Source organism: Xenopus tropicalis, chromosome 8 (genome assembly GCF_000004195.4).
Source record: "Xenopus tropicalis strain Nigerian chromosome 8, UCB_Xtro_10.0, whole genome shotgun sequence".
NCBI classification, from domain to species: Eukaryota; Metazoa; Chordata; class Amphibia; order Anura; family Pipidae; genus Xenopus; species Xenopus tropicalis.
Window position 1 is genome coordinate 64464051 of NC_030684.2, and position 13399 is coordinate 64477449.

Consider the following 13399-nt stretch of genomic DNA (forward strand, 5'->3'; position numbering starts at 1 on the left):
AGTACGATTCTTCGTAGTACTGAGGGTAAAAATAACTTTCCTGACACTTAAGCCCTGGCTGAAGTTCTTGCTGGGTTTTGGTTTACATAGTTATAACATCTGTGCACCAGGTGCCAAATTCCAAAAACCACCAAAATGTTCTTTGTTTTTAGGCACGCCAGGCCCATGGGCAAATGCTCTTTTAAAACATAACTTTGCAAATGGCACATGAGGAATAAATAATGGGTTAAACCCCAAATGGTTTATGGTGTTATTTGTCATATATCTAAACTGTCCATCCAGCATTCCTTCCCTGTAGCTGCTGTTACATTGCAAGAACCCAATGGCCGGTTGTTTTATGTTGCAGTTCAACTCCACATGAGCTGCAGGTCAAGTATCTTTGTAATGATTATAGCAAATTTTTAATAATAGAAAGAATAAACCATTACATTTCTTGCTCCGATCCCATAACTATTTTATTTGTAAAAAGTTATAAAATCTAAATGATAGCTTCAGTAAGATTAACATTTATTTTATTCTCCAATTCCCCTAAAAATCATTGCTTTGTTTCTTTATGGCCTAGGGTCACTAGGCTAACTTCTTACTAACTTCTTACTGCCAGGATCTGTAAATTAAATAAATAAGTCCTGTATAAAACTGTAGTACTGACTTAGCAAAAAAAAAGAATACTGCTATTAAACAAAAAACACTTTTATTACACTTTATTCTATTCTGACCTTTCACTATATGTTTTAGTTCATACAGTAAATGAAGATCTGAGACATAATTTTGAATCATGTATACAGCCATTGATCTTATACATAGCCACGGCTGTACACATTCAGTTGTTACAGTATATACGGTGGGTGACTGCTGCCAAATTCTTTTCATTTGTTGTGTCCTCCACCTTTCTGCCAGTTAATAGAATGTCATCTGAAATAATTTTTCATTATACATTATTAAATTATTGTTAAAAGTAATTGCAACCAACCTGGAAATGTTTAGTTATATAAATAATGTATTGTATTATATTGTATATTACATGTATATTATATTGTACAAGTATGGGACCTGTTTTCCAGAATGCTCGGGACCTGGGGTTTTCTGGATAAGGCATCTTTTCATAATTTGCTTAATGGGGCAATGCAATGAAAGTTGTAAACTGAAAAAAAATGTGCACAAATAAGAAGAAAAATTTACATTTTGCAATGTAATATTTTTTTATTAGACTGTTATTGCATTGCAGATTTGAATTCTGCATTGCAAACTTTTAAGGCATGCTTGAAGGTGGCGTAATCTTGAAGCACGCTTGAAGGTTTTAATACATACACTGCTCACTGGAGCACTGGATAACGGGTTTCTGAATAAAGGATCCAATACCTGTACATATATTTATTTGAAATTTGCTTTAAATTACATTTTCTTTTATAATGGGTGAAGCCCTTGCACCGAGGGATATATTTAATGATGTATGTTACTGAACAAGATTTAGTAAGTAGCAGTGGTGGAAATGCATGCCTTTTATTTATGCAAAGTGGCAAACACAAAAATATAACAATGCATTTAAGTTATACAAAGTGACAGGTCTGAAGTATATTTACATTGATTCTGGCAGGGTATGTATGTTTTTGTAAGCCCTCTGAATGGCTATGGTTCTATTATTCACTATATAGATTTACAAGACCATGGTTGATAATAATGACTTCTCTTTATATCTAAAACACTGCCCTTAACAAGTTAACCCTTCTTTAAGGCTAAAATGAAGTCTTCATGGACAATCATCCCTCCTAACATGTACATATGTGCCCTGCTGCAGAGGGGTCTTATTGTCACATTCTGGGTGACTTATTTCTCCATACAATCACCATTTATATGGTTCAGTGAGACATTAGCCTTAGAGTATATGTAGATGTCTTAATTATGATTTCATTTTAAAATTTCACTTTAAAATCTGATCAGCTGTGACATATAATTAGGAGCATATGAATTTAAAAAATGAAAGGTTAAATATCTCTATCTTGTCAGAAATATTCAAACAAACCTTTTTTGTTGTTGTTTGTGGTTCTCCTTCAGACCGCACACAAATTGCTATTTGGCCTGGCAATGCAGCAGTCTGACAGAAAACTAAAGCAATTTAAAATTTAGCAACAAGATAATTTCCAGTGGGAAGTCAGGACCAACACAGAAGCTGCTTTGCATGAATTTCCCGACAGATGGAGATCTACATGAAGCCCTAGGGGTCTATTTACTAAAGTGTATTGATTAAAGTCACCATAGAATTTTGAGAATTTTTGATAAATGTACTAAAGTGCAAAAGCCAAAAAATATTTTCTGAGAATTGTCTTCCTGAAAAAAAAACATTTCTTGAGGAAAGTCAAGCCGCAGACCTTTCTTGGACACAATTTATAATATCTGGTTGCAGACTTGTCTCAGGGAAAGACATAAACTCCAACACTTAACAGCCTTTCTTTCAAACATTGGCTGCCATGAATTTGGATGCACAGTCAGCATGCGATACTTTGACATGGCTAAGGAGGGAGTGCCAGTTCTGTCACTCATGCTGAGGATCGCATGATCCTTTTATGGGATGGAGTCTACTGAGTAACAAAACCAGCTTTCTGCATTCAGCAAATTTAAGCCATGTTGAACTTTTGGGAACTTAAGTAATGTATGGATAGAAGGCAATTCAAGTGGCGGTGTCTTTAATAAAAGAAAGAAAAATGTCAGAATTATTTTACTGTTAACATAGGCTGCTGCCCAAGGTCTTGTAGAAGTGCTTTTATAGGGTACAGACTTTCCAAAAATATCCTATTTATAAATATTAATGGCTGTATTACAGCATATCCCAATCTCCCAGCTCTAACAGACAACTTTGTAAATAGCAATTTAATGTTCAGACAAACTGTTTTCAGCAGTTTTCTAGAGAAGTGATATAACATAAGCAATATAACAGAATTAATATTTTGGATTTGATGCTAGTACTGACCAGTTTAGACTTATTTCAATGTATTTATTCCATTAACAAACCATTAAGTAGCATAGTCAATGTCCTAAGTACTGATATTTCAAATTAAATAGCTGCTTACATGTAAGGATTGTCCAGTTGTAAAAACTCAAGAGTCCCACTACAAGCAATGATTGAGTGGTGGTTGCCAGTGAAAGTTATTGCATTGGACATCTCTGAAGGAACTTGGAAAACTGTCAGTCATTCTTAAATGGTTTGCTGCTGTGATCAAGTGAGGTGGTACTGAAAGGTTGTACCCATAAATGCCATACGGAGGATGTAAAGAGCAATTTAGTGTTTCCTGTGAAATGGAACCTGATGGCAAAATGCTTCCAGGTGCAGGTAATCCATACAGCATTTGATTGGCAGTGGAAGGGGCTTGCACACATTGCCCCTTAAAAGTCTCAAGTTTGTTGGGTTTTGAGATGCCAAAAGATGAAAACAACGGAACATCCACCATTAAGGATGGAACATGTGAGCTTGGGCTTCCAAGTTTATCCTGGTTGGCAAATACTAGAGCCCGCTGTCTCAGAATGTTTGTAGGGCAAATCTTATAGCACAGCGGCATATTGATATTGTGCAGACAATTCTCTGAACAGGAGAGTCCATGGTTACTAGTAGGCAGGTGAAATGATGGCGGCGAGCAGGAAGGAGAAAGCAAAGGTGATGGAGCTCCCCCACTGGAAGTGATGGGCGAAGAACCGGAGCTGCCTCCTGGAAATCAAATTAATGTAATTAATGTCTAGTATTATGTATTACTTTACTTTTATTCTGAAAAAGCTGAAAGGAATAAGAACTTTGGCTGAAGCAGAAAACCACAGAATTTGTAAAATACAGGTATGAGAGCTGTTATCCAGAAAGCTTGGGACTTGGGTTTTTCTGGATAAGTGGTCTTTTTGTAATTTGAATCTCCATACTCTTACCCATCTACTAAAAAATTATTTAAACATTAAATAAACCCAATAGGATTGTTTCACCTTAAATAAAGATTTATTATATCTTAGTTGGGATCAAGTACATGGTACTGTTTTACTATTACAGAGAAAAGGGAAATACTTTTGAAAAATTCTAATTATTTGATTAAAATGGCATTTATGGTGTGAGTCCTTTCCATAATTCGGAGCTTTATGAATAACAGGTTTCCAGATAAGGGATTCCTTACCTGTACATCAATAACTGAACTCCAATCATTTATCATGACAACTTTTTTAAATACTGGCATTGAAAAGCAATGCAGGTGGGCAAAACAATATTATCCCAAAACATGCAACAAGCAATTCATAATTTTTCCTACATTTGCTTTTTCCTCTGTAATAATAAGTCTGTAGTTTGTACTTGATGGTAATTAAGCTAGCCTAAATCTACTCTGACTTATGTTTCAGCAGCCTTAAGGTACAAAAAACTACATGTCCCAAGCATTACAGATAACAGATCCTATAGCTGTAGTAGAATGTGGTTAACTTGTTGAAAATCCATGTTCAACTGGAAAACTGGGCTTTACAAACAGCATTTGTTCAGATATTTATTTTGCTATTTGACTGTATCTCCCTCCAGTCTGGAATTTGTAAACTCCATCTGTGGGAATCTGAATGCATCTCCTCCCCAAAAATAGTCAACTCTCACTACGCTGCTCATTCAAAATATACATATGCGTGTATGCTCATATCTATGATTGTTCCAGTATGTCTGCTCATACAAAAGACACAAGTACCTTAGTCCTGTGTCCTATTAAAATGGAGTAAAAATGCCATCAATGAGGCGTGATTTGATTTATTGTGCAATTCACACAACTTTGTTTAAATCCCTAAACACTATTTGTATAGGCCACATATCTGTCTTGCAAAGAGAGCTTTAACATGTGTGACACAAACCCAAGTCACAATGTAACACCTGTACATACTCCTAATGCACTGCCATAAACAGGCTGATTCATGGATGCCTCTATCTTATATAATCCCACACTTTTTTTCATACTGCTAGAAATTCACATACCAGGTGTCTCAGCTCCAAAGGCTTTAAAGTCTAAGGTAATCGGCGGTCTCCAAGGGTAGGTCTCTAGAAGGCCATCCAGTACACCCCTAAAATAGAAATTTCATGTGAGCACTAAGATAACGTAGTGAGTAGCTTCAGGCAGTGATTTATCTGATGCCAAAGTGCCAGCTCATCTATAGAGATTTAGGCATGAAGCCAGCTGGATTTTGTACATGTCTAGCTACCTGTTCCATGTACATGTTTAGCTACCTGTTCCTTGTGCATATGTTTAGCTACCTGTTCCTTGTGCATATGTTTAGCTACCTGTTCCTTGTGCATATGTTTAGCTACCTGTTCCTTGTATATCTTTAGCTACCTGTTCCTTGTACATGTTTAGCTACCTGTTCCTTGTATAACTTTAGCTACCTGTTCCTTGTACATGTTTAGCTACCTGTTCCTTGTATAGCTTTAGCTACCTGTTCCTTGTACATGTTTAGCTACCTGTTCCTTGTACATGTTTAGCTACCTGTTCCTTGTATAGCTTTAGCTACCTGTTCCTTGTACATGTTTAGCTACCTGTTCCTTGTATAGCTTTAGCTACCTGTTCCTTGTACATGTTTAGCTACCTGTTCCTTGTATAGCTTTAGCTGCCTGTTCCTTGTGCATATGTTTAGCTACCTGTTCCTTGTATACCTTTAGCTACCTGTTCCTTAAATATGTTTAGCTACCTGTTCCTTAAATATGTTTAGCTACCAGTTCCTTGTATACCTTTAGCTACCTGTTCTTTAAATATGTTTAGCTACCTGTTCCTTGTATTCCTTTAGCTACCTGTTCTTTAAATATGTTTAGCTGCCTGTTGCTTGTACATGTTTAGCTGCCTGTTCCTTGTATATGTTTAGCTGCCTGTTGGTTGTACATGTGTAGCTGCCTGTTGCTTGTACATGTTTAGCTACCTGTTCCTTGTACATGTTTATCTACCTGTTGCTTGTACATGTTTAGCTACCTGTTCCTTGTACATGTTTATCTGCCTGTTGCTTGTACATGTTTAGCTACCTGTTCCTTGTACATGTTTATCTGCCTGTTGCTTGTACATGTTTAGCTACCTGTTCCTTGTACATGTTTATCTGCCTGTTGCTTGTACATGTTTAGCTACCTGTTCCTTGTACATGTTTATCTGCCTGTTGCTTGTACATGTTTAGCTGCCTGTTCCTTGTACTTGTTTATCTGCCTGTTGCTTGTACAGGTATAGGACCCATTATCCAGAATGCTCGGGACCAAGGGTATTCCGGATAAGGGGTCTTTCCGTAATTTGGATCTCAATACCTTAAGTCTACTAAAAAATCAATAAAACATTAATTAAACCAAATAGGATTGTTTTGCATCCAATAAGGATTAATTATATCTTAGTTGGGATCAATTACAAGGTTCTGTTTTATTTCTACATAGAAAAAGGAAATCAGTTTTAAAATTCTGAATTATTTGATTAAAATGGAGTCTATGGGAGACGGGCATTCCGTAATTCGGAGCTTTCTGGATAACGGGTTTCCGGATAAGGGGTCCGATACCTGTACATGTTTATCTGCCTGTTGCTTGTACATGTTTATCTGCCTGTTGCTTGTACATGTTTAGCTACCTGTTCCTTCCAGGATCTCTGAATCCTTTAGCAAAGGGATTTCTGTCGATTTTCAGTTTTGTTATCTGCATATAAAATAAAGGAGAATTGTAGTCACCATACATAAATAAAAATTAATAATATATATTGGCAAAAGGTGTATAGTACAAACTAATAATATTTTTTCCAACAAACATATTAATCTATAAAATTACATTTGTTGTTATTACAAATGTTTAAGAAAAATGAGCAGTTCTGATTGGCTCATATTTCTAGTCCTAATAACACACAATAACATTTTAAAATCTGAAATATTTAAAATATAAAATGAAAAGTACATGCAAAGCAGCGTGAGTGGAACAATGCATTGTGGGCACTGAAGGTTTATGCATTTTGAAAAAAGTGTTGAGTAACAGTTACTCACCATTAGACAGAGGCACATATGACTTTGTACATGTGAATGCGTGCAATGATGGCTTGTCTAATAAAACTAATTAGTAAGTGTAAATGCAGGTCAGACCTGGAGTTATTTTGGCTTTAAAAAACAGATTTTAATGCTTAGAGAATATAGTGATAATATTACTTTTGGGGAGAATAAAATGATAATATTACTTTGGAGGTAATTTAAAGTGCTAAACAAGCAGTATTTTTTCCCCTTGTTTAGTGACTATGGGCCATTATATTTATGGAAGTCGGAGGCGTCTGTGTAGAACATCACTCACTTGTTGGTTTTGGTAAGCGGTAACTGTTGTGAATTCTGTTTCTTTGAATGAGAAAGTTTTAACCCCCTCAGCTGGCAAAGACTGTATCTGAGACAAGTCAAATCTGGAGTCGTGGACAATAATATGTACACGGGGCTTGTACTTGTGCATCGACTGCAAAATAATCTGTAAAAAAAAAAAAGCTAAAATAAGCGCCACGTCAGCTAAATCTTCTACTCAGTCCTGCTGCTCATAGTGCAGCCCCTGGTCATGCAGCTTCGTAGAAGTTTTCAGAGGGTAAAATGCAGTGGATTAAAGCGTTAAAATAGCCTTTTTATTATTACTAGTATTAAGAAGTATTTATAAAGTTCCACCATATTCTGCAGCACTGTAAGATAAATCCCTCTCTGTAATAAACAGATTTGGCTTCTTCCAGGGATAAGAGTCTGATAACTGCTGTTGTAAAGGATTTCTAGTGACAAATTCTACATTAAAACAATGCAGACTATGCATATTAATCACTAATAATTCAGGCAAGTGTGAGGAGTATCATTTAACCTGTTCTGTGCTGCTTTTCCAAACTAAAAGTATTTTCTTTTAAGAGCAGCATTGGCCTGTGCCTTCCTGCACTGGTGGATCTGTCTTCGGAAACAGTATAGTAGAAGTCACCCTTGCATGCTTCTTCACAGAACTGTTAAGCTGACCACACATGCACCGATATAATCGTACGATCATTTTCATACCATGGCGATCGGTCATTTAGTCGATTGGACAGGTTAGAAAATTTTGGTCGGATAAGGATAAAATCTGCGCATGTATTGTGTATCTGACAATATCCTTGGGGGACTTACAATGCATTTGTCACTTTCGTACAGCTGGTGTCTGTCGACTATTTCATGTTCAGAACATTTGCCTACAATTTCAGTCTAAATGTTCATTTTAGATTGTTGCATTTAAACTTACAATCGTTATCCAATCATTTGTTGGAAGGAGACAAAAATATGAATGTGTATGGCCACCTTTAATCAGGTGGCTTCAGCTACATTTTTTTCAAAAATCAGAACCACCAGGGCAGCAAAAATAGCTTTAACACTATTGAAAATTGGTAATGACTGCATGTTGGAAAGCTGCTTGAAAACTACAATTTCTTTCATTAGGCAAAGTTTACAAGCTTAAGTTTACATCCCCTTTAAAAATAATCCAGCCTTGGTGTTTTATATTGAAAAGGAAATAAGATCCAAAACTTTAACTCTAGGGAAGAACTTAAACAGTGGAAATTATTAGCAACAAATTGTTGTTTCCCCATAAATGAAAACATAAAAGTTGAGGTTGAAAAGGAGATATCCATTTGAACTCTGATTCCTATTTAGTTTATAACAGATCTATTAGAAAATATATATAACTAAGCATAAAATGGAATTCGTGCTATTTTAATAGAAAATATTCTCAAAATACTGAGGAACAAGATACACTTAATTTCACGGTGTAAGTGCCTGTTCAAGCTGATTTTAACATCTCATATACACCTGCATGTGAACTATAGAACGGGCAAGACTTGTGCTTGAAATTGTTAATTTATTAGAAATGGCTGTAACAACTCTGAACACTGTCTAACAGAATAGGTATAATACAAATTGATCAAAATAAAATTACCGTTTTCTCCCCTTGCCATTCATTCAGTACAAAGCAATATGAATTTATTATACATACCCAGCAGCACGCTGTAAAGTAGAATACGTGAAAGCTGAGTTGAATTAAAATTAGGGAAACAATATAACATTCCTACACAGCAGACAAGCAGATACGTGTATATAAAGCTCAGAAAATGCACACCTACATGTCCTTTGTCGTCCATCTCATTATTGGTCAGTTTAATCCTGTCAAAGCTTATGATTTGCCTCATCCAGGTCTCTCCGGAACAAGGTGAATCTGGGTGAATGTACAGCCTTGGGGTTATACAGGAATGGTCTGTGTTGCCTGCAACCATCCACTGTGAGCTGTGATAGACATACCTGCAACAGAAGCAGGGTCGGAGTCTTGGTGAGTGGGTGCTGGCACAGAGTAAGGGCTTAAACTGACTCTATTGAAAAAAAACCTACTAACTGCAAGATGACAAAAATAAATTCAACCCAAATACTGGCACATTGGGATCCTGCCAACTATGGGCCTAGTCAGCCTCATGTGTAACACGTCGCTCAGTAATATGCCAGTTACCCAATGATCAGCTGGTATCTGTACTCAGAATCCACATGGCAATAAGCAACCACATACTGCTCTAAAAGAACTGCTTCTCTCCAGTAATGTTCACACATGTATATTGAGGATGATTAATACACAACTGTACATGTCCCAAATGTAAAAGGGACCTCAGAGTTGGACAGTATATTATAAGTAACAAATCAGAGTAAGACAAAAAATAAAATATACTGGCAGTACTGCCTGAGGAGCTGTATACCTGGCAATCTGGTTTTGCATAAGCATATATACTCATCCCAGGAATTATGCTTTATCTAGAAGGCAGATATATCATGCACTCAGATACACCTCTACCACATGTTTAGTTTATCCACATTTATTAGTCAAACTTACAGAATACAAATTAGATATGGAGACAGAAAGACAGAAACACAGTAAATACAGTTCAAGAGAGTCATCAGATCAAAGACATCAATACACATGTACATAGGCTACACCTATAGATAAAGTAACTATTCAAATATATCATCTGTACATTATAATTAGATAGATGCCATATATACATGTGGTTCTATACAAACCGATAGAACCATATTGTGCATGATAAATTATATAGATAGATAGATAGATAGATAGATAGATAGATAGATAGATAGATGATAGATAGATGATAGATAGATAGATAGATAGATAGATAGATGATAGATAGATAATAGATGGGATAGATGATAGACAGATGATAGATAGATTGATACATAGATAGATGATAGATAGATAGATAGATAGATAGATAGATAGATAGATAGATAGATAGATAAATAGATAGACAGATGATAGATGAGATAGATGATAGACAGATGATAGATAGATGATAGAGAGTGAGAAAGAGGGAATATATAGAATACCTGTATCTTTTGGAGTCCACTGGGGTGACATCCATGGCGATGTAATATTGCTTGGAGGGATCGAGGCCTTTGACTTTTATCCGCACAGAAGGGAACATTCTCCTGCAAGACAGAAGGTGGAACATTGAATCGCTGCTGTCGCAGTCATCATACTCGCCCTGCAACCAGTGCCGCCCGTAACGTAGTTCTACCTGCTGCGATGTGACCGCTCACATACATATAAATGGTACAGAGAGCAACAGGGAATTGCTTAGGGGCACATTGTTCTGAGCATCACTGGCACCTTCTTATCTGTATATCTCACGCCCTGCCCATGTCCTACATAATAATATTCCTCAGTCGTTTCTGTCCTATTTCCCCAGCTACATTCCTGTGGGACACAGATTCCGCGCACAAACAGCACGATTTGTCGCAACAACAAATATGCGTGTTAGTAAGTTTATAAAAGACAAAAATAACGTTTCTGAAAATCAAATGAACTGAAATCGGCGCTGAACTGTGTATTTCAGTGTTAGAGATTAGGAAAGTGTGTATTGCTGGGGCCAGATATCTCCCTGAGTGCGCAGCCCGCACTGTAACTGCGCTTTCTCTCTTGCCCTCTCCTATTTCTTTATTTTACTGTTTCTGTTCTCCTCACTTTTTTCTGTTTTTCTTTTTTCTTTTTATTTGTTTTACCGTTCCTTTGTACCGTATTGGTGTCTCTTTCCTCACTATATTTTTCTTTATAGTTATCTCTACATTTTTCTTACTGAAATCTTTTTGGCAGTCCTATTTCTCTCCTCCTTCCCCTCAATATCTTTTTTGGATTCATCTAATCTCTCTCTTTGGATTTACTAGTGACCGTAGTTAAATGGGACTGTGTGTAACAGAGGTTCCATGGTGGAGATACCCAAGATGCCAGGCGATAGTGGGCCCAGACAGGGTGCTGCAGGCTGAATGTTGGCCCTGCCATACTTTGGGAGACAACCCGCTGCCTGTGATTGCGACAATACGCGTTGTATGGAGCAGTACGCTACCTCCCAGCTTTAGTGATGATCATCTCTGTGCCAATGTCATGGAATCTCCGCCATAGTTCCGAGCCCTGCAGCTCCACCTGCACTGGGTCCTGTCGGTGTCGGTATTGAGTGTCGTCCGAAGAGGGGACCCCAGTAGTCTGGGGTTTCTGGGCTGTGGGGACACATTGTTATAAGGAGTTAGTCTAGAAGGGGGAAACACTCTGTAACCCAGAATCCCTCTTATTTAATGCAAAATAATTAGAATTCGAGTTTAGTTAGTGTAGCGGCCCTGAACCTGCCACTGTCTCTATTGAAACTGAACGCCGCTATCTGCTCTCAGGGGGTCGCTGATCAAGAACAGCAGGAGACTGAGGAGAGGCAGCTGGAAGAACCCACCGTTGGTCTGATAAGAAAAATGGACGATTTAATCGCCATGTGTAAACGGAGAAGTGGAACAAGTGGATACTCAATACCGAATAAGCAAATCAGTGGCACATTTACTGGCCCGTCTTTATTATTATTAGCCTGGCTGAGATCAAACACCCCATTCTTACAGTTACATAACTCATAGAGGAAGATGTGATTTATTGCACAGTATTGTTACCATGCACGTAATATCCCCCTATATATCCCCCTGCCCTTTTCTCCCCTCTCTGTAACAAAGTTGATATTTGAAGCAATCAGATTTTTAATGTGCAGCAGCAAATCGATTCCAGACTGAGCGTTTGATCAGAGGAATAAAATAGCTGGGATGTTGCTTTACAATGAATAGGGTCTTATTATCTGGGTCCTTGCCAAGCTGTCACAGGGCAGATTTATAAGGGAGATTTGGGGGGACCATTGGGTTGCATAAATCCACCGATCTCTGCTAGTCATGGGGGTGGGTCCATCATAAATCCTCTGTGTGAGCCCTGCCTGGGCCATGCTGTTCTTGCTGCCACAATAAGCTCCTCTTAGATATTTCTGTCATTTGTGATTGAGCTGCAGAGCCCCCAGACTAACCATTCTTCTCCTGCATTGAGGCCCCTGCGGTCCCCTCTGTATCTTCTGCCTTGTTGTCCCGGGCCCCTGCTTGCTGCATCTCTTCCTTGCTCTCCAATAGTTTCCTCTTGATTGATTTGCCCACTAGTGATTCCACAGAAAAGGCGTGAGCTTTGGAGCTCAGAGCCATCCTGGGGCGAATAAGGGTAAATTGGTAATCTCCAGGATCGCTGCGCTTTCCTCCAGGGTGAGCACCAAATCGATGCGTAACTGATGCTTCACTGACAGGTCCCGGTGTGTGAGTGAGTGCAGTCAGGCTCCTCTCCCCAATCCCTCTCTATGGGCTGCCCGGGACTGGCGGGGCGGGGCTAAGGGCACTCACACCGCTCCTGTCCTGAAACTGCAACTGGGACATGGGTGCTCTTGGCTTTGTTCTTGTCCCCAGGCAGGAACAGCACATACAGACACCGGAACCACAGGGAAATTATCTTTACTTTAGCTGAATTAAGCACAATTGTGCAAAACTCACCACTTCTTCTCTCAACCAGAATGATTTAATGGGAGCTGGGGGATCTGCATCTTGCTGGGAGGGAAATGGGTGGGGGTTAATATAGAGAGGGTTATACATACTGACTGGTTCCTAAAGATACAGAGAGCTTGTTGGCATATACAATGCTTAGACTTGTATACAGCGAGTCAGACATGGGGCTAAATTATAAGCATGTACAGTACATGATGCTATATACACACATGCAGGCAGACTAGATAGATATAGATAGATGATGATGATGATGATATAGATAGATAGATGATAGATAGATAAATTTAGATAGATAGATAGATAGATAGATGATAGATAGATAGATAGATAGATAGATAGATAGATAGATAGAAAGATAGATGATGTTGATAGATAGATAGATAGATAGATAGATAGATGATAGACAGACAGACATTCCATGTCCCATTGTATATAATTATCCCCTTTGCTCTCAGCCCCTGTACCACGGCTGATAGATAATTGTGTTATTAGGAAACAATTTTTACCATAAGAA

The 13399-nt window shown here is 38.0% G+C and overlaps 1 protein-coding gene across 1 annotated transcript; it reads right to left on the minus strand.

Moving 5' to 3' along the window:
* Positions 1–1358: 1358 nt before the first annotated feature.
* Positions 1359–12666, minus strand: tbx22 (T-box 22). Its single transcript, XM_002940434.4, has 8 exons — positions 12366–12666; positions 11385–11535; positions 10369–10470; positions 9105–9279; positions 7289–7453; positions 6588–6652; positions 4976–5061; positions 1359–3697 (listed from the first exon to the last, which is right to left on the minus strand). Exons 1-8 carry the CDS (start codon positions 12532–12534, stop codon positions 3105–3107), a joined length of 1506 nt encoding a protein of 501 aa, XP_002940480.3. The 5' UTR covers positions 12535–12666; the 3' UTR covers positions 1359–3104.
* Between the last annotated feature and the right edge of the window lie 733 nt (positions 12667–13399).